At 39.6% G+C, this 22,634-nt stretch overlaps 1 protein-coding gene across 1 annotated transcript in view; it reads right to left on the bottom strand.

The window, feature by feature from the left end:
• The window catches only part of atp9b (ATPase phospholipid transporting 9B), a 262,556-nt gene that overhangs the window by 23,236 nt on the left and 216,686 nt on the right, over nt 1-22,634 (bottom strand). Inside the window, exons 18-20 of the mRNA XM_048595728.1 lie at nt 14,791-14,961; nt 13,032-13,130; nt 6,613-6,702 (exon numbers count right to left, since the gene is read on the bottom strand). Of these exons, the coding sequence (XP_048451685.1) occupies nt 6,613-6,702; nt 13,032-13,130; nt 14,791-14,961 (360 nt within the window). The remainder of the gene's footprint in view (nt 1-6,612; nt 6,703-13,031; nt 13,131-14,790; nt 14,962-22,634) is intronic.

Raw genomic sequence — 22,634 nt, 5'->3', positions numbered from 1 at the left:
GCAGCAGTTTTCAGCCAGAAGTAAGGAGTGGGTGATCCATTCTGGCTCCTCCAGTGGTCCTCAGCATCACAGATGCTGGTCTTCAGCCAATTTGATATCTTGTGGAGTGAATCAAAAACAACTGGAGGCATTGTACACTGCAAACACAATGGATGTTGACTGCATTCCGGCAAATTCTGAGCATGTGTGCTCCAGAACCTGCTGCAACCTTAGCCAACCTGTTCCAATACAGTTACAACATTGGCATCTATCTGACAATGTGGAAAATTGTCCAGGTACATCCTGTACACAGAAGGCAAGACAAATTCTACCCGCCCTATCAGATTACTCTCGATCATCTGAAAAGTGATAGGAAGTCATCATCAACAGTGCTATCAAGCAGCACCTGCTCAGCAATAACCTGCTCAGTGATGCCCAGTTTCGGTTCTGCCAGGGTTACTCAGCTCATTATAGCCTCGGTTCAAATTTGGAAAAATGAGCTGAATTCCAGAGGTAAGGAGAGAGTCACAGCTCTTGGCATCAAGGTTGCATTCAACTGATTCCAAGGAGCCCAAACAAAACTGGAATCAATGAGAATCGGGGCAAACTCTCCACTGTTGGATTCATATCTGGCACATAGGCAGATGGTTGCAGTTGTTGGAAGTCAGTCATCTTGGCTTCAGGACATTTCTGCAGGAGTTCCTCAGGGTAATGTCCTCCCTCCATCATAAGGTCAGAAGTGGGGATGTTTGCTGATGATTGCACAATATTCAGCACCACTTGTGACTCCTCAGGTACTGAAACAGTCCATGCTCAAATGCAACAAGATCTGGACAACATCAGGCTTGGGCTGATCAGTGGCAAGTAATATTCGTTCCACACAAATGTCAGACAATGATCATTTCCAATAAGTGAAGATCTAACCACCACCCCTTGACTTTCAATGGTGTTATGATCACTGAATGTCCCACTATCAACATCCTGGCTTTACAATTGACCAGAAAATCAACTGGATTCGCTATATAAATATAATGGCTACCAGAACAGGTTAGAAGCAAGGAATACTGCAATCAGTAGCTCACTTCCTGACTCCCCAAAGCCTGTCTACCATTTACAAGGCACAAGTCAGGAGTGTGATGGAATATTCTCCATTTGACAACACTCAAGCAGCTAGACATAATTCAAGACAAAGCAGTTGGTTTGATTAGCACCACATCCACAAGCAACCATTTCTTCCACCACCAATGCTCAGTAGCAGCAGCGTGTACTCTCTACAAGATGCACTGCAGAAATTCACCAGGATCCTTAGACAGCACCTTCCAAGATCATGACCATTTTCATCAAGAAGGACTGGGGTATCAACACTAGTTCAATGGAGAGTGCAGGAAGGCATAACAGTAGCAGCACCAGGATTACCTAAAACTGAGGCGTCAACCTTGTGAAGTTACCTAACAGGAATACTTGTGTGTCAAACAGCATAAGCAGCAAGTGACAGAACCAAGCAATCCCACAAACAATGGATTACAGTCATGAATGGTGGTGAACAATTAAACAACTCACTGGAGGAGGCAGCTCTACTAATGCCTCCATTCTTAACGATGGAAGAGCTGATGGGCAGCAGATTCATGGGAATACCACCACCTGCAAGTTCTCACCATTGCCATTTTGTCACCATCACTGGATCAAAATCCTGGAATTCCATCCCTAATAGCATTGAGAGTCTACCTACAGCACATGAACTGCAGCAGTTCAAGAAGACAGCTTACACCATCATGGGAAAGTAGAGATGGGGAATAATTTCTGGCCAGGCAGCTACACCCACGCACCAGAAGTGAATTTAAAAAAAAAAGACCATAAGATGTAGGAGTAGAAGTAGGCCATTTGCTCTGTCAAGTCTGTTCCACCAACGAGATTATGTCTGATCTGATAATCCTCCACTCCACTTTCCTGCCCAACTCCGGTAATCCTTGATCTCCTTACTGATTAGAAGTCTGTTTATCTCAGCCCTGAATACCCATGACTCAGCCGTGATAGCCTTCTGCAGTAAAGAATTCCACAGATTCACTACCCTCAGAAGAAATTCCTCCATCTGTCTTAAATGGGTGACACTTTATTCTGAGAATATGCCCTCTGTTGCTAGATTCTCACACAAGGGGAAAACAACCTTTTCACATGTACCTGTCAAGTCCCCTGAGAATCTTACATATTTAAATAAGGTTTTCCTTCTTATTCTTCTAAACTCTAAAATGAGTACAAGCCCAACCTACTCAATGTTTTAGAATCATAGAATCCCTACAGTGTGGAAACAGGCCCTTTGGCCCAACAAGTCCACACCGAACCTCAGAACATCCCACCCAGACCCATCCCCCTATAACCCACCTAATCTACACCTCCCTGAACACTACGGGCAATTTAGCATGGCCAATCCACCTAACCTGCACATCTTTGGACTGTGGGAGGAAACTGGAGCACCCAGAGGAAACCCATGCAGACACGGGGAGAATGTGCAAACTTCACACAGACAGTCGCCCAAGGCTGGAATCGAACCCGCGTCCCTGGTGCTGTGAGGCAGCAGTGCTGACCACTGTGCCACCGTGCCGCTCACAAGAAAATCTAAAAGAAAATCTCTCCGTATCCGGAATCAACATAGTAAGCCTTTTCTGGACTGCCTCCAATGCCAGAATGTCTTTCCTTAGATAAAGGAAACCAAACTGTTCACAGTATTCCAGCTGTGGTCTGACTAATGCCTCGTATTGTGTTAAGACTATCGCCCTACTTTTATGCTACATTGCTTTGAAATAAAGGCCAACATTCCATTTGCCTTCCCTATTACTTATCGAACTAGGTGTTAGCCTTTTGTGATTCATACATGGCAACTCTCAACTCCCTCTCACCTATTTTTATGTATATGAAAACTTTGAAATAGTGCTTTCATTTCTGTCATCCAAGTCATTAATATATATTGTAAATGACTGTTGCCCCAGCACTGTTCCTTGTGGCATTCCACAAGTTACAACTGCCATGCTGAGTACGTTCCTTTTCTCTCAACTCCATTAATTTGCCAATTCCCTATCTATACCAATATACTACCCTAAAATGATGGGTTTTTACCTTAATTAGACTTGTGTGTAGTAACTTATCAAAGTTACTTGGAAATTCAAATACCTCATATAAACTGCTTCTCTTTATCTATTATGCTTGTTACCTCCTCAAAGAATTTGAGTAAATCAATTGGGTATGACTTTCCCTTCATGAAGCCATGCTGACTTTGCTTGATTATATTTTGTACTTTTAAGTGCTCTGCTGTTATATACTTTATAATGGACTCAAGTATGTGCCCAGTGGCAGATATAAATGTAACAGGCCAATAGCTTTTTTGACCCCTTTTGAATAAGATTGCCCCACTACCTCTGTAGCTACATCCTTTAATATCCTAGAGTGCAACCTATCAGGTCAAAGGGCACTTATTGGCCTTTAGCCTCATTAGTATTTTTGAAATGCTAGTAGTGTCCTCTAGCATGAAGATTGATGCAAAATATTTATTCAACTCCTTTGCCATTCTCTAGCTCCCTATTATTTCCCCAGTCGTCTTCTCTTAGTGACCTATGTTCATCGTTGGCTCCTCTTATTTTATATATTTAATAAAGCTCTGTTTTTAATATTACCTGATATTTTTGCCTTCCATTTTTTCCCTCTTTATTGTTTTCCTCCTACTTAACTGTTTTTAACCCTATCAAAACGCCCTTTGATTCATTTCAACTTCACATGTTTAGCTAGTTTCTCATTCAATACTTTGTGGTCCAAGAAGCTGAAATGTAATTGAACTTCACTCCTAATAGCAGTTAGCTATTTCTGAAAGACATTTCAAAAATGAACTGCTTTTCAAGATGATGCTTTCTTAGTTGCAGCTTTATGCTTATTTTGATTACACAATATTTCTAATCTAGAATAAGAAAGGTTTTTTCCAATGTACGTTGCGGGGACAGGAGAAACAGAAAACATCTCACCCATGTTTCATGAGCATCTCTCCTGTCATTAAATCTATGAATTTAGATTTATAGAGTACTAACAATTCACTCCTAGTATACTGGTGTCATCTTAATGATGCACTTTGAATGGGGCTACTACTTATTTAGAAGTTGATTTTCTTTATCAAGCTCTGCAGGTCTCTAAACAATCAATACAATCTAATAACTCTACAATCATCAGGAATATCTTTATAACAATTGTCATTTAACAATCTATTTAAGTTTATTGATACCTCTAGCACAACAACTTTAAATCAGTTGTTTCAATGGTATTGAAGTGATGTGTTTTTAAGAACAAAGCCACAACAAGATTGTGGCACTGTTACTCCCTATCAATGTAATCTTTTCCAGTCGTAAAACACTGTGGAAACGGTGTTATACCAATTCCTGACTCTTGGATATCTCTGAATTCTTTCACCCCTCCATTGGCAGTCACATCTTCAGCTGTCTATGCGCAAAACTATGGAAAAATGCTATCCCCAAACCTCTGGGTCCTTTAAAACATGTTCTAAAACCAACCTTTTTGAGTAAGTCTTTGAACATTTGTCTTAAATCCTGTTATGTGGCATGGGATCAAATTTGGGCAAATAATGTTCCTTAGCTATGTTACAAGTATTACATAAATACAAGTTGCTGTTGTCTTGCAGGATGGATTTAGCAATTTATAGAAAGGTTGTTGGCTATTTTCTTTGTGAGAAAGCTACATTTCCCTTGTTACAGATCTTAACCTGTACAGAGTCAGGACCACAGGAGTTGACCCTTTCAAATTAAAGAATAGTCTCTGAATTAAACATTTGATTAATAAAAGTCATCTAGAATTCTGTTTTCTCATTTAACTGTTCCAATGAATCTTAATCATACGGTTCTGTGTAACCCTGATATCACACATTCAACTATCTAAAGTGGCCTCAGCCTGAACTCTAATTTACACTTTCATTAAGAATTCAACAGAGAAAGAGGGGAAAAAAAAGAAAATAAAGAAAACACAAAACAACACCACACAAGATGATCTGAAATAGTTTAAAGCCATCCCAAAACAATCAGGCAGAGTATAACTTTTAGAACTAGAAGAACTGAAATTGAAAACACTGAAAGTAATGCAAAATTCAATATCAAATGATGTGAACATAGGTGGTATGATTATTAAGTCTGCAGATGACACCAAAATTGGAAGTGTAGCGGACAGCAAAGGAGGCTACCTCAGAGTACAACAGGATATTGATCAGGTGGGACAACGGGCTGAGGAGTGGCAGATGGAGTTTAACTTAGATAAATGTGAGGTGCTGCATTTTCGAAAGGCAAATCAGGCCAGGACTTATACACTTAATGGTAAGGTCCTGGGGGAGTGTTGCTGAACGAAGAGAGCTTGAAGTGCAGGTTCATAGCTCCTTGAAAGTGGAGTCACAGGTAGATAGGATAGCGAAGAAGCCGTTTGGTATACTTGCCCTTATTGGTCAGTGCATTGAGTAAAGGGAGTTGGGAGGTTATGTTTCGGCTGTGCAGGGCTTTGGTTAGGCCACTATTGGAATATTATGTGCAATTCTGGTCTCCCTCCAATAGGAAGAATGCTGTGAAACTGGAAAGGGTTCAGAAAAGACTTACAAGGATGTTGCCAGGGTTGGAGGGTTTGAGCTATAGGGAGAGGCTGAATAGACTGGGGTTATTTTTCCTGGAGTGTCGGAGGCTGATGGCTGACCTTATAGAGGTTTATAAGGTTACGAGGGGCATAGATAGGGTAAATAGACAAGGTTTCTCCCCCCCTCCCTCCGGGTAGAGGGCTCCAAACTAAAGGGATAGGTTTAAACTGAGAGGGGAAAGATTTAAAAGGGACCGAAGGGGCAACATTTTCATGCAAAAGTTGGTGTGTGTATGGAATGAACTACCAGAGGAAGTGGTGGAGGCTGGTACAATTACAACATTAAAAAGGCATCTGGATGGGTATATGAATAGGAAAGGTTTAGAGGGATATGGGCCAAATGCTGGCAAATGGAACTAAATTTATTTAGGCCATCTGGCATGGACGAGTTGGACTGAAGGGTCTGTTCCTGTGCCGTATATCTCTATGCCTCTATCTGATGGAACTGCCCGAATGTAAGAGCCACAAAGATATTTAAACAAAACTGATTATTCTATATACTGTAACAGCAACTTGCATTTATTATGCTAATAACACTGTATAAAAGGTCCCAAACTGCTTCATGGGAACATTATGGGGCAAAACCTGACACCAAAGCATGGTAAGTGATATTAGGCAAGATAGCCAAAAGCTTTATCAAAGAGGTAGACTTTAAGGAAAGTCTTAAAAGTGTAAATGGTGGTAGACAGTTGGAAAAGTGTGGAGAGGGGCATTCCAAAGCTTCAGATAATGAAAGCTGAGGCCATGGTCAGCAATGGAGGAACAATTAAAATCAGGAATTCTCAGAAGTCCAGAATTTGCTCTCCAAACATAGACCTTTCTGCAAAAAGACAATCTAAATATAATTAAAGTTATCTAAGTGTTATTCAGTAGGAGGAGTTTAAAAATTGAAGTTCATTGCCGCAACTGTATGCCAGTGTTCCAATATCATCCTTACATGACATTCCTTGGAAATTTGTAAACCTTTACCTCTAAAGAATCTCCTGATATAACCAGTGTACAGTCATGTTTCCGTCTGAAAGCATTCAGCTCCAAATGAGCTTCACCACGATTCATTACCTACAAAGACAAACCTCTCATTGATATACTCTGTAAAGATGAAGTAACGTCAGTACATAACAAAGCAACAATGCAATTTATCCTGGCCAGAAGGGCAAATCTAGCATTTAAAAGTTAATATTGACAAATATAACGACAGAAATTATGATATCACATGTAAGTAAATCATTATCATCATTGAATGCCATGGATTTTTAAGTAATCTTGAGTGAATGTTTTTGCCGGTGCAAGGAATTTCAATAATCTAACCTTGTTTCATTTAGTTTAAGTAGATGATAGTGTAGCAGAAAATGTTATTTCCTCAAATGAAGTTATTTTTAGTTGCCACTTCTGTAATATAAGTTTGTTAAGGGCATTAAATAAGCATTCAGATGCAGTAAATAGTGTCTCTAACTGTGAGCCAGGAGGCTCAGCTTCAAATTCCATCAGTTATAGAGGTATGAAATAACATCTCTAAGTTGATTAGAAAATATCTTCACCTTCAGACTTAACCATTGTCCCTGTGCGTTTTCTCTAGTCGTTTAGCAGCTAACTCAATACTACCCTCTACTGGATAGAAGATTTTCATGATGTCCTGCATTACATTTTTTTTAATTGATGTACCAATATTGGTTTTCCCTTCTGCACTCGACAAAAACTTTCATCTCCCCTTCCTTGCTGGAAACATTTACTTAAGACCACAAGACAGCAAGACCATAAAAAAGGAACACAAGTAGGGTACTCAGCCCCTTGAGCCTGCTCTGCTGTTCAATACGATGATGATTAATCTGACATTCCTCACGTCCACTTTCCTGCCTGACCTTTTCCTGTAACTCTTGATTACCCTACTAATAGAACAAAGAACAGTACAGCACAGGAACAGGCCCATTGGCCTACATGTCTGTGCTGACCATGACGCATTCTAAGATAATCCCATCTGCCAGTACATAATCTATTATCCCTCCATTCCCTGTCTATGAATCTGCACAAATGCATCTTAACCTTTGCTATCATATCCGCTTTTACTATCTCCCCTGGCAGCATGTTCCAGGCACCCACTACTCTCTTACAAAAAAAACAGCCTGTACATCTCCTTTGAACTTGTCCCTTTTCATCTTAACCCTATTTCCCCTATTATTTGACATTTCATGCCTAGGAGAAAAGACTCCGACTAGTCACCTTATACATGCCTCTCATAATTTTAAACATTTCTATCAGGTTGCCCCTCAGCCTCCAAAGCTCTAGTGAAAACAACACAAATTTGTCCAATCTCCTGATAGCTAATGCACTCCAATCCAGGCAGCATTCTGATAAACCTCTTTTGCACCTTTCCCAAAGCCTCTGCATCCTTCCTGTAGTGTGGTGACTGGAACTGCACACAATTCTCCAAATATGGCCTAAACAAAGTTTCATACAGCTGCAACATGATGGTCAACTTCTATATTCAATGCTCTGACTGATGAAGACAAGCAACCCGTAAGTCTTCTTACCCACCTTATCCCTGCCACTTTCAGGGAACTATGGACTTTGACCCCAAGATCCCTCTGTACATTAAAGTTCCTAAGGGTTCTGCCATTTACTAAGTACTTTCCGCTTGCATTTGATCTTCCAAAATATATTACCTCACAGTTGACTGGATTAAACTCCATCTTTCATTTCTCTGTCCAACTTTCCAACTGATCTACGTTCTATTGTATCCTTTGACAACCTTCCTCACTATCTACAACTCCACCAATTTTCACGTTGTCTAACCAGACATTTTTATCCAAATCATTTATACCTGACAAACAGCAGAGGTCTCAGCACTGACCCTTGCAGAAAACCACTGGTCACAGATCTCCAGTCAGAAAATCACCCTTCCACAACTACCCCTCCGTCTTCTATGACTAGGCCAATCTTAATCCAAATTACCAACCCACTGTGGATCGTTGATACCTCAATCTTATGCACCAGCCTATCATGAGGGACCTTGTCAAATGCTTAACTAAAGTCATTACAGACTACATCCATGTCCTGCCCCCAAAAATCATCTTTGTCGCTTCCTCAAAAAAAATTCAAATTTATAATGGATGACAACCCCACACAAAGCCATGCTATCCCTATTAAGTCCATCCTTTTTCAAATGTGAGTAAATCTTGCCCCTAAGAGTCATCTGTAATAATTTCCCTTGGTATGTCCCACTGGTGTAAGGCTCACTGGCATATAACTTCCTGGATTATCCCTGTTGTCCTTGTTAAACAAAAGGAACAACACTGGCTATTCTCCAGTCTTCTGGGACCTTGTATCCTCCTTAGCCACAGGCAAAGATCTCTGTCAAGAACCCAGCAGTCTCCTCCCTTGCCTCCCTCAATATCCTGGAATAGAACCCATCAGGTTTGGGGACTTATCTATCTTTAATGCTTTTCAAGCCACCCAATACTTCTCCTCCTTAATATTGATATGCCCTGGATTACTGATATTCTGTTTCCTAACCTTACCATGATCCATGTCCTTTTCCTTGGTGATTATTGATGCAGAGTATTCATTAAGAACCTCACCTATTTTCTTGGGCTTTACATATAAATTCCATCCTTTGTCCTTGAGGGGGCCTACCCTTTTCCCAGCTACCCTCTTGCACCTAAATATACAAATGCCTTGGGATTCACCTTAATTCTGCTTTCCAAGGATATTTCATAGCCCATTTTAGGTCTCTTAATTCCTTGTTTAAGTTCTTTCCTGCTTCCTTAATATTCCTCAAGGGGCTTGTCTGATTTTTTTTTTTCTGAAACCTTATTCACGCTTTTTTTTTCCCCTTTTTGACTACACTTTCAATATCTCTTGTCATCCAAAGTCACCGAATCTTCCCATCCTTATCTTTCATCCTCACAAAAACATGCTGATCCTGAACTCTGATCAGCTGGCCTTCAAAATATTCCCACGTCAGATGTGGATTGTTCCTTAGACAGCCTCCCCCAGTCTAATTTCTCCAGTCTTGTCTAATATTGTTGTAATTACCCTTCCCCCAATTTAACATTTTCACCCAAGGACCAGTTTAACCCTTATCCATAGGATCTTAAAACTTTTGGAATTACGATCACTATTCTCAAAATGCTCCCCCACTGAAACTTCAACCACCTGGCCAAGGCTCATTCTTCAATACAAGGTCTAGTATGGCCCGTTTCCTAGTTCAACTATCTAACCCTTCCGGATGTACCTAACAAATTCTGCCCCATCCAACACCTTGGCATTAAGGGAGTCCCAGTCAATAGTGGGAAAGTCGAAATCACCACTACAACAATCCTGTTGTAGTTATATCTTTCCATGACCTGCCTACATAACTGTTCCTCTATTGCCTGCTGACTATTGGGAGGCCTATAGTAATAACACCATCACAGTGATTGCACCTTCCTTATTCCTGAGTTCTTCCATTTGGTCTTGCTGGATGAGCCCTCCCAGATGTCCTCTCTTAGTGCATCTGTTACATGATCCCTAAATGGTAATGCAACTTCCCCACCCTCTTTATCATGCCTGAAACATCTAAACCCTGGAACATTGAGCAGCCAGTCCTGCCCTTTTCTCAACCAAGCTTCTGTAATGTTTACAACACCAAGTTCCATGTATTAATCCAGGCTCTAATTCATCCACCCTAATTGTTTTACTTGCTCTATTATACAGACTTTAGACTGCCAGTCCCACCATGTTCATTAACTTGGCCCTATCTGTCCTTCCTATTAGACTAACTTGACCTAATCTCTACCATCTCCTCTTTTACTCCACATGCTGACATACCGCTCTGGTTCCCAAACCCCACACTAGTTTAAATCCTCCTGTGCGGTACTAGCAAACGTCCATGCAAGGATATTTGTGGCCCTCCAGTTTAGGCGCAACCTGCTCTTTCTTGTACAGGTCCCTTCCGCCTTGGATATTCCAATTATCCAGATATCTGAAGCCTTCCCTCCTATATCAGCTCTTTGGCCACACATTCAACTATATTATCTTCTAATTTCTAGCCTCACTAGCATGTGGCACAGGGAGTAGTCCTGAGATTACAACCCTAGAGGTCCTGCTTTTCAACTTTCTACTTACCTCCCTAAATTTCCTTTGCAGGGCCTCATCTCTCTTCCTGCCTATGTCATTACCACCAATATGGACCACAACCTTTGGCTGTCACCCTCCCCTTTCAGAATGTCCTGTGCCCACTGAGAGACATCCTTGATCTTGGGACCAGGGACCATCCTGGAATCTCGTTCATGGCCACAGAAATACCTATCTGTGCCCCTGACTATACAGTGCCCTATCACTACCACTCACCCACACTTCGACCCTCCCGGCTGTAAAACAAGGCTAATAATGTGGCTGCTGCCGTTTCTTTCCAATGAGAGGCCGCTACCACCACCACCACAATCCCCACCCCCTCTATCTACACATACACACCCTGAACAATATCCAAACAGTATACTTGTTTGACTGAAGAATAGCCACAGGCAACTCCTGCACACTCTGGCCACCACTCCTGGTGGTCACTTATCTGGCTGATCGACTGCTGTGACCTTATCTCTGAAACTCCTATCTTAAAACCTTCTGCCTCCTGTATGCTCCTCAATGAGTCGATCTGCTGCTCCGACCGATCCACGCAGTCTGGGTGGGTCAGGAACATTAGACTTCTCCCTGATCTCCCAATCTCACAAGAGGTACATACCACTCCACTAACTGTCAGTACCACCCCTCTACTTACTGGTAGATTAAAAGAAAAGAAAAGACCTTGACTTGTTGTACTTGAATGCTGCTCACCCTCCTCAGAGAAGCCCAACACACTCGAAAGCCTGCACTTTGACCTCAACGGCAGCATTTTGATCTTCTAGCCCCTCTCCAAAATGGCTGCTGTCACTACAACTTGCCTTGTTTTTGTCTGCTGCCATGGGGAAGGAAAATTTTCTCCCATGTTTCACGACCACCCTCTTTTGGGCACACTTCCTCCTGCTGAGCACCAGGTGCTATGCGATGTCCTTGTTAGTTGCAATCAGCAAAGTGACTTCTCCCAGAATCCTGCTCAGTCACTTCTTACTATTGCTCATGATCAAGAATCACTTGCTGAATCATTCAGTTCTTGCTGAGATGTAAGCCGTCAGCTTCTCTCTGGGTGACATTACCTAGTCACTGCTCTATATTTTTAAACCAAAATCACCCCAATATTCATTGCCAGTTTCTTTCCTTGTACAATGTTTTCAAAACTGAAGTTAAATATATTTTAATGAGGCAAACTGCACATAAATAATAATTTAATGTTTAAGCTTCAACTGAGAAATATGTATCAGTACAATATAAAAAAATAAATTTTAGAGATTAATTGCACTGGAAATTGTGTCAACGCCTTTTTGGAAACTAGACTTATTCCATCAGTTAAACTTCTTTAAAACAAAGGTTAAAGTATTGAAAGTTAAATTAATTAGTTTCTTAAAAAATGTATCTGCAAAGATTCATTTTAGCATTAAACAGTTTGATGCTTTTTAATATACTTGTGCTATTTTGTTACTTGCAGGGTGCATTTCAGTGAAAGTTTTATGCTAAATATGTCAATGTTTGCAAATTTGCAATTGAAGGATAGCTATGGAGATTGTGTTAACAATACTACTTGCAGAGATTTGGTCCTGAGATTGATTGCACTATAGGGAATTTCTAGCATAATTTATTGCTCACACCATTTAGAATTTCAGCCAGTAGTTCAATGTGATTGAGCATTAAGGTCCAGTTTTCCATTTGCCAAACACAAACAACCCAAAGTGAGAGAAGGTTTGCTGTGGGTTATGGCCAAACCAACAGTATGACATACATGAATGACTGTGTGCTTGACTAGATCAGTTGAGCTGTAGTCGGGTTCATGAGTCTGAATGGCAAGGGTAGTACAAGAACTTTAAAAAGAATCACAGCTGACAGATTACACATCTAAAATATACTATCTGTACTTTCAAAGTGTGACACGGCGGTTTATAATTCTGCTGTGGAAGGCAAACAAATGAATACACTTGCATCCTCTGGAAACATGGAGAGTCACAAGGATGAGATTTGTGCAGAGGTGCTTTTCATTGAATGGACTACTTACTTAACTGGCCTATTTACTTGGATAGATTTCACTGCATTAGCAAATAAAATGTCTATGTTCAATAAAATTCAGTCATTTCTCAGTTACATGTGCTGTTGAAACAATCTCAGCTGCATCCTTCTTATTGAAACGTTTCTTCCACACCAAGTACTTTACAGCAGTTTGCAAAAGATGTCTGTTGCTTCAAATAGGGAAAAATATTTGTCTATAAAATTCAAAAAAAAACTTTCCAGATCATTTGAAAAACTCAAGTTTTGTCAGTTATACTTACAGGGCGAAAGATGTGAACGTCCTGATTTCGAGACACCAAATGAGAGCTTTTTGCAATACAAGTAGCCGTTTCCAGTTTATCTCCGGTCAACATCCATATCTGGAAGAAAACGCAAAGCATAGCTCCCATAAAATGCAAACGTGGTGATAAAGCTGAAAAGAGACAAGTGTTCCAAGAAACAATTTTAACTCAAGAGGTGTAGTCAGCAATTTGATTTAAAAAGTTAGAGTAAAGCGAAATTCTGGAGCATTGCCTATTACATTTGGAGAAATTCAACAGTCTGAATTTGACAAACTCGGCTGCAGTTGTCCATTTTACTGTTTCCAGTAAGTGATAGAAGAATATTGATTAGTACAGTTAGGCAGAAAGGAAGTGTTTAAATGTATTGTGAAACGTATCATTTGTTAGCTCCTTCAGGTTTATCCTCCTTGGAGCTTTCAAGTAGTTAGTATGATACAACTTCATTTGATGGCGTGGTGAATAAAAGATGGCCAGTTCTCTAAACAAACTGTGCTTCTCAAGGGTGGAGAGAGAAACCAAAAGGATTTTTCACAATAGAATGTGAGAGTACCCATTCTCAGATATTCTGAAGACCATAAATGTTAAATCCCCTGAAACCTACGATGTCACCAACCAGACAGTCCTGGGATCACTGATATTCAAATAGGCCATACCTATATGGAAGAGTGGTACGAGCATAATATACAACACTTTTCAAAATGAAGAGGGAACAAATGATCAAGGACATGCCTTGCAAATACTTTTCTGGTGACTAACATCACATTCGATATTACTTTTGTAAGGATATACACAATATATACAAGGATAAAACAACACACATATTTACTGTTTTGTTCACCAGACAGACACAAATTAATCCACTTGTTGAAATTATACACTTCTCCCTCATATGGAACACTAAGATCTATGAAGAGATATGATCATGACATTTGCTGGAGTAAAATTATGTATGCACTCTACTCAATTCAATTTCAAATAGGTATTATTGAATCTCTCTCATTAAGTGTTCTTCAGTCTTTGCCCTCCTTCAAATCAGAACACATGATGTTTTCAATTATGATTTCAATTAATTATAGTCTATCTCATTTACATTAAAAATGGTGAAAGAGAGCTTAACTCATCCCAAAAAACTTTGCTTATATTACCCATGATGTACCACAGTAAACATGGCAACTCAGTAGTTATAACAGAACTTAGCACACACACCTTTAACAGTAAAAAAAAAATCCCAAGGTCCTACACAATTGGAAATGGACAAAAAAAAAGTAATGGAGAGATAACCAAAAGAGTACATTTAAAAAGAAAAATGGATTTTGACAAGTCATTTACTGCTGGACTGAGAAGAACTAGCAGGGGTCAGATAGGGAGTTCCACAGAGTGCAGCAAAGATAGCTGAAAGATCTGCACCAAAGTGTGTGGAGGTGTATAAAACTGGGGGGATGACAGCAATCAGCAGGGAAACACAACTGAGGGATTTTGTGATGAGAACAATATTAAAAATGTAATATTGGGAAACAGTGTTCGTAGGCCAGTAGAAAGGAGGATTATAGACAACGTTTATGTAGGATAAAATTAGGCTGGTCCATGTTGTGGGATGGATGACTTAGGGTTGGGAAATGTGACAAGCATCTTATTTAATAGATCATAGCTTTACCATTTCATTTATGTCCTTTATGGCTTTTCAGCACAATACGGCTTAATTGACAACTGTGACTCATGAGAATTGTATGATGCTGACCTTTATTCCAGCATTTCTCAACATCTCTAGGGTTGGTCTCACATCTGCTTGTAGTTGATCCTCCACTCCAGTGAGGCAGAGAAGTTCCATTTCTCGCTCAAGACTTTCCACGACAGCTGCCACCTTTAATGAGCGATCGTGAACACTTAACTTTGCTTGATTATACCGGTTCTGTAAATAATGCAAGGAAACAATTTTTCAACTGACTGAAATTGTAGTGGAAGAGGTTGAAGTCGGGCACAAATATTCTTAGTGATCATAACATGAATGAACACTTGCACAGTGCTCTGTACATATAGTTCAAGACCAACACAATACAACCTGCTGAAAGAAGACACAAAATGCTGGAAATAGTCAGTAACTGCTTCTAAAGAAAGGTCTTTGACCTGAAACATAAACACTGTTTTTCTCTCTCCAATGATGTTACTAGACCTGCTGTGTATGTCCAGCATATCCTGATCTTACTCCAGCATCCATTTTATTTTGCTTTTGTTTGTGCACAACTTTACTTGGACATGTTGATACATTGGTGAAGAATTTTTCAACACTGAGCACACTGCACAAAAATCCAATGTAAATGGCAGTAAGTAGACAAAATAATCCTGTCTTTTTTGGCATGTAGGTTGCCCTGGCTAGAAAAAGTGAAATAGTATGTCGATAAGGCAGTTAAAAAAAAATTGGTTTTACAAATAGAGGTACAAAAACAAGAAAGCTGAAATAAACCTCTCTAAATAATGGTTTGGCATTAGCAGGGAGCAGTGCTTCAAATTCTTACTTTAAGGCGGCTATCAAGGCATTAGAGAGATCTAAGTTTAAAATAAAACTGTAGAAGCTGAGATTGTTCTTCTTAAAGTACAGAAGTTTAAGGGAAGATTTAACTAGAAGCATTTAATATCGTGAGTTTTGGGAAGAAATTGTTTCTGGTAACTAAAGAGCAAATTTAAGGCAACTGGAAAAAGGACTCAAGGTAAGATGAGGTGAAATTGCACGTTATTCAATTATAGGCTCGGTTGCTATGGACCTAAACAAAAACAGAAATTGCTGGAAAAGCTCAGCAGGTCTGGGAGCAAGTTCTGAAGAAGGACCCAAAAAGTTAATTCTTATTTTTCTCCCTAGATGCTGCCAGACCTAAATTTTTACAGCAATTTCTGTTTTTGCTTCTGATTTCCAGCATCTGCAGTTCTTTTGGTTTTTTGCTACAAACCTAGTTTGTTCAAAGGAAGATCAATTAAAAAGCTGAAAATGGGGAACTGGGTGGCACAATGAGACACAAGATCAATCCAAAACAGTATGGCACTACATCTGGAGAGTTTCATCTTATTTCACGTCAGCACGCATTTACAGAACGAAACTACATGTAATTTCACACAAACAGGTGAAGTAGTTAAAGATTCTGTTAAGAAAGATTAAAAAGAAAAACTGGGAAAATTTCTGGAAATAGCAACAGCAACAAATTGAAAACATTCCTGAGACAAAGTTTGAATTTTCTCTATTTACAGTGGACCTGGAGATACCTCTGTGCTAAAAAATATTCATTTCCCAATTACCAACATCCTCCCCACCTTCATGAAAACAAATTTCTATTTTCTTTCATACATGGGATGTGGGCATCACTGGCCTTAAGGGCAGCATCTATTGACCATCCCTAATTGCCCAGAGTGCAGTTAAGGATCAATCACATTGCTATGGGTCTGGAGTCACATGTAGGCCAGACCAGGTAAGGATAGTAGATTTCCTTTCCCAAATGGGAAGGAATGGGAGCCCAGATTGGTTTTTCTGTCAATCGCAATGACTCCATGGTCATCATTAGCCTTTTAATTGCAAATTTTCAGTGAATTCGAGTTACTTCATCTGTCAAGATGTGATTTGTAACCAGATCCCCAGAACATTACCTTTGGATTAATAGTCTAGTGACAATACCACTAGGCCATCATCTCCTCTGCTTGAATTAAAGATGCTGGAATCTTGAATTAAATACTTTAGTAATGATTTACCATTTCCACTAAGTTCTAGACAAATGCTTCTTAATAATCATATTATGACAGAAATCATGCCCACTAAACAAAATTTAAAGGACATATTTTATTGCTGACAATGTACAATAAAAACGCATAAGCTACTTACTTGCAAGAGTGCCATATAAATCATGCTATTTTACGATCTGTGGACTACAAGATAATCCTCCATTCATAGGGTGCACTAAATGGGCCAAAGTTAATACAGACTTCACTAATACCCTGTTTTAATAGTGAGTTCAGATTCAATTAAAGTGCCACTGATAAGATTTGAGTTGCAGCATTGCAAATACAGTAGGTTTATATATAGAAAATAAAATAACTATTTTGTGGCAGAAAGTATTATCAGGGAGATCTGCTACAGTAGGGAGACCAAATTCATATACATTTGATTTTCAACAAAAAATCGAGATCGGGCTCAAAAGGTAAACATATGAAATAAAACCACCCAAGCACCAGTTTTGTTCTTCTTCGGTTAAGACCATGTTTCATGTTTAAAGAGGTCAAATGAAATCAGACCTTAAACTGTTCAACTGTGGACCAAATCTATACAAATTGTGATTGGGAAAACTTGGTCCATATTGGACCATCAAATGAATACAAATTTCACTGAACAAGAGGTCATGAATCTTTGCTTCCAGACTCAAATATTTGGCATGATCAACGTTCTTTTTTCTAACTTTGTTGCACACTCACTCACTTCTTTGATTTCATGCTAATTTTTAAAAAAAATGGGCATTTTCCAGTAAATAGCTTTGCCTTCTAAAATACATTACAGCTTAGTAATTCCATGGTGATTTATAATATTTTCTTGTGAAGAATACACAACTAAAATATTGCATCTCTAGTGTGAAAATTTATGATCTGGTTACAAATTTATGAAATCAGTGCAGGCAATTCCACGATAAATGATGCTTTCAATTCATAATGGTTGACCATTTCCTATACAGGTAAAAGACAGTCTTCATTCTTTTATGGTTGTCATTCATAGTTCAAGAGTTGAAAGGCAGAATTTGCTGAATGGCAGTGGTGGGCTGCTGGGTACAATCCTCTCAGATGCCAATTAAAAGGCCATATCAGAGCACCTCATTATATTAGGCTCATTATCTAGGTTCCAGATGGAAAGTCTACTCAATGACAATGTGGATTGGGCCACCAGCCTTCTTGCATTGTGGCTGATGCTAATGAACAGGTGATCAGCAGTGTTGTGCTGGTACCTTTAGGAGGGGAAAAGCAGCTGCTCGGACAGCAGGTATGGCATTAGCTCAGGCATTCACAAAGTGGCTGCAACGGCATGATCTCTGCTTAGAGAGATCTGAGCATTGTGATTTACTGCCAGTAAATTACTTCCCTGGGGAAATACAGTGAGCTGAAATATGCTATAGAAGGAAATTCTAACCTGTAGTTAACGTGATGGACTGGCAACCCGGGGTTGTTGAGGAGCATTGTGAAATACAGTTCAACAAACTGATATTTCGTGGACTGGTGTCAAACAAAATGCCTTAAAAGCCTCTGCACTGTGTTATCCCTAATTATTCAGGTAGCTCAATTTGAGGAAAGGATCTGCCACTTCACTGAGATAACAAGGTGTAGAGCTGGATGAACACAGCAGGCCAAGCAGCATCAGAGGAGCAGGAAGGTTGACGATTCTCCAGCATCTGCAGTTCCTACTATCTCTGCCACTTCACTGAGTCTGGCCTACAGTATTCCACGTCCTAAAGCAAGTTAAATTATGCGGATCATGATCAATACCTTGAAAACCCACGGCCAACTTGACGATAACACAGCAATCTATATTTGTATCAAGATTTGACTCGGAGCAACATATGGAGAAAATAGGACAGATGGCCAAAATTTGGTTGAGAGATTGGGTTTTAAGGACGGAAGCACAAAAAGTGGGAGGAGTAGACAGGTTTAGAAAATGAACTCTAAACCTTAGGAGCTGAAGGTTTGGCTACAATTGATGATGCGATAAGATTTGGAGTTACATAGGGACCAGAATTATAGAAATACAAAGGTCTCAGAGCTTTGCAATGGTAGAGAAGGTAACAGAAACAAAAGAAGGTAACAGAGATAAAATGGATGAAAAAATACAAACCAAAGCTTAAACAAAAAATTCACAAAAAACTTGCACCTTTTTCTATTAGTAGTTGTTGCGTGTCTAACTGTAAGTAATACATCAAAATTATTTAGGATCTACCAAGCACATTTAAGGCCAGAAGACAAAGGAGCAGAAGTAGGCCATTCAGCCCATCGAGTCTGCTCTGCCATTCAACAAAATCATGGCTGATGTGATAATCCTCATCTGCACTTTGCTGCCTTTTTCCCCAATAACCCTTGATTCCTTTACTGGTTAAAAATCTATCACAGCTATGAATATGCTCAACGACTTAGCCTTAACAGCTATGTGTAATAAATAATTCCACAGATTCACTACTCTGAGAATAAATTCCTCATCTCTGTCTTAAATTCTATTCTATTCTAAAAATCAATGTCCCTCCCTGGTATCACCTGAGTGAACACTGTCTGGACTGCCTTCCACACCATAGTATCTTTCTTAGGATAGGCCCAAAACTGTTCATTATAATTCAGCTGTGGTATGACTAGTGCCTTGTACAGTTTTGTCAAAACCCTCCTTTTTAGACTGCATTCTGTTTCAAGACCAACAGTCCATTTGCCTTTCCTATTATCCAATGAACTTGGATGCTAGCTTTTTTGGATTCATGGACTGAGGCTCAAGTCGTCTGTTCTTTACGTCTCTCCAGTCTTTCCACATTTATATAATTTTCAGCTTCTCTATTTTTCTTGTGAAAGTGCATTACCTCACATTTTCCCAGGTTATATTTCATCTGCCAAGTTTTTACCACTGACTGTACCGTACACATTGATCTGCAACCTCATTGTGTCATCGTCAGCACTTGCCTTCTCGCCTATTTTTGTGTCATTCACAAACTTGGCAATAGTACATTCACTTCCCTCATCCAAATCATTAATACATTTTGTAAACAATTGTGGCCCCAGCACTGATCCATGCGGCACACCATCCTCCCACCCAATCCTCTATCTATGCTAATATGTTACCTCCAACTGCATGGGCTCTTACTTTAAGCTGCCCAATGTGTGGTACCTTATCAAATGCATTTTGAAAATTGAATTAATAGTCCCTGCTTTTTATCTCCTCCAAAAGGATTCTAGTCAATTTGTCTGGCATAATTTTCCATTTATGAAGCCATGCTGACTCTGCTTGATCATATTATGTATTGATAAATGCTCTGCTACTACATCCTTCATAGATTCCAACATTTTCCCAGTAACAGATGTTAAGCTAAATGGCCTATAGTCATTTTTTTTTGTATCTATCCCTTTTTAATTAAAGGTGTTGCACACCCAAGGATGATTGGAAGATTATTACCAGCGCATCCACTTTCTCTGTAGCTACTTCTTTTAATATCCTAGGACACATCCCATCAGGTCCCTGAGCCAAGTTTGGTGAAAGGATCATAGAACACTTATCTCCAACCTAAACGTTTGTTTCTAAAATAAATCAGTAGTTTCCTACATCGATCGCAAGTTACCCATTCCCTCTACATGAAAATACATTGCTATAATGCATTCATTAAATTTCTTATAATCCTGGCTAGATCAAAGTTGGTTCTGGTCTGGTTAGGAACTTTTTGTTTAAGGCAAATGAAATTTGGGAAACTGAAGTTCTAACCAATGGAATAAAGCCGCAAGATTTTACAGGTTTAAGTACAATAACTACCAATACCTATCATATACTGTAAGATCAAAAATCAATAAGACATTATTTAACAAACTTTGGATTGCTCTTTTTTGAGTCCTGCTTTTCAACACCTATTCACCCTGGAACAACAGAACACTGGAACATCAAAGCACTGGCATCCCTCTTGGTCCTGTGGGTCTCAGATGAAAGGGCACCATAACTCCTGATTGCCTCTATTAATTCCAGAATGACTCACTTCCAATGATCCAGATAGCTGAGCTCCTTGAATGTTCCAAAGCAAGCAAGCAAGGCCTGCCCGTGCTACACAATTGTTGAGTCTCTTGGTCTGCTGGGGATCAGAGTTCAAGACTTCTGCCTAGAATCTAGGGAGTTTAGTTTCATAGTAAATAGTCTTCTTCTTAAATATGAGATAAGAGGTAACTTCATTTTGTTTGAGACAAGTGAAAGTTCCACAAAAAATCCACTCCCTCTACCAATGTACAGTAGCAGCAGTGCATACTACCTAAAAGATGCACTGCAGAAATTCAAAGATCCTTAGACAGCACCTTCCAAAACAAGGGCAGCAGATACATGGGAATACCACCATCTGCAAGCTCCCCTCCAAGCCACTCACCATCCTGACTGGGAAATATATTGTCGTTCCTTCATGGTCGCTGGGTTAAAATCCTGGAATTCCCTCCCTAATGACATTGTGGGTCAACCTACACATGTAGACTGCAGAGGTTCATTACCACCATCTCACGGGCAACTAGGAACAAGCAATATAATGCTGGCCAGTGAGCAATGCCCTCGTCCCATGAGTGAACTTAAAAAAAAACTGGACAAGACGATATAGCTGAAATACTGTCTTATTGAGATTAAGCCAATCAGGTATGCCAGCAGCTTTTACAGTTTGCCAATCTTCTGAATCAAAATGAAATCGTATAAAGAAACTACCTTGAGAGAAATTAGTTTACCAGAATCGTTGCTTCAAAGATCAGACAGCAGATTATTCAGGACTGTTCAACTCCTATGCAAAAACAGACTGAGGGGGTTGAACTTTTCATAATTTTGAGAAAAATATAGTATAATATAATTATAGCAACCTTGCAATCCCAAGGTCAGTGGTAACTGGAGGTAAGGCAAGATCAACAGTATATAGCACACAATGGACTGAAATGATTGTTTGGATGAATGGTAGCCCAATGCAATATCTTTCTTGAATTCATCACAACTTCCTTTGAGAATCTTAGTCTTTGCAAGAGACACAGCCTTAGTCAAAGGTTCTAGGGACACTATGAATACTGTGTGTTTCATTTTAATCAGAAAGCCCTGTGAACTAGCTGATTTTGAATAACAGTAATGATCCAGAAAATCCAACAAACTATCCTTTCTAGGCGTGCAGGGCATGCAATGTTCAATCTATTCTGCACTCCAAGTTTGTGGATGACACAAATCAACTGGCTGTTCTCCAGAAACTTTTAAAAGAACTTCAATAGCTTTCCATTCTGGTTCTTTGCATTTTTTTTTTAATGACAGCCTAGCTTGAACAAGCTAGAGTAACTGTCTATGAGTGGTCATAGCTCCTGCTGAGGCTACCGAACACCTCATTCTGTGAGCCCATCTGATGCAAAGCAAATGGAGCTTGTCTAGTTCCAATGCAACATTCATGGACCATCATTATGTGAGCAGTGAAAAAGAGTGCTCTGTTTATAGATTTATCCATGTGGCCATTATTGAGAGGAAGTGTTAAAAAGCTATCACTGCAACTTGAGATGTTACTGTAAGGAACGTACAATCCATGGTTTTTAGCCACGTCTGTCTTATCCAAGCTGGGGTTGCTGATCAAATGCTACAATCGGTCTGTACACCCCAAGGTTACAAACAACACTAATCACCTAGTGTTCCCAGTGTTTTTATTACTCACTGACCTTCTGCAGAAAAGCACCTGCACATGGAAAGCAGGCTGAAGGCAGAAGACTTTGTTAAATGGCCTGTTGGCATTAATCCATAAAATATAACCATTAGGTTGAGCTATGAGAGAAACTTCAATAATTTGTAACTCTACAGGAAATTAGTGCCTTCTGGAAACGAGCTGATGGCAG

The sequence above is a fragment of the Rhincodon typus genome, chromosome 4 (assembly GCF_021869965.1).
Source record: "Rhincodon typus isolate 14 chromosome 4, sRhiTyp1.1, whole genome shotgun sequence".
In the NCBI taxonomy this organism is placed as follows: Eukaryota; Metazoa; Chordata; class Chondrichthyes; order Orectolobiformes; family Rhincodontidae; genus Rhincodon; species Rhincodon typus.
This window is presented reverse-complemented; position numbering and strand designations above follow the sequence as displayed.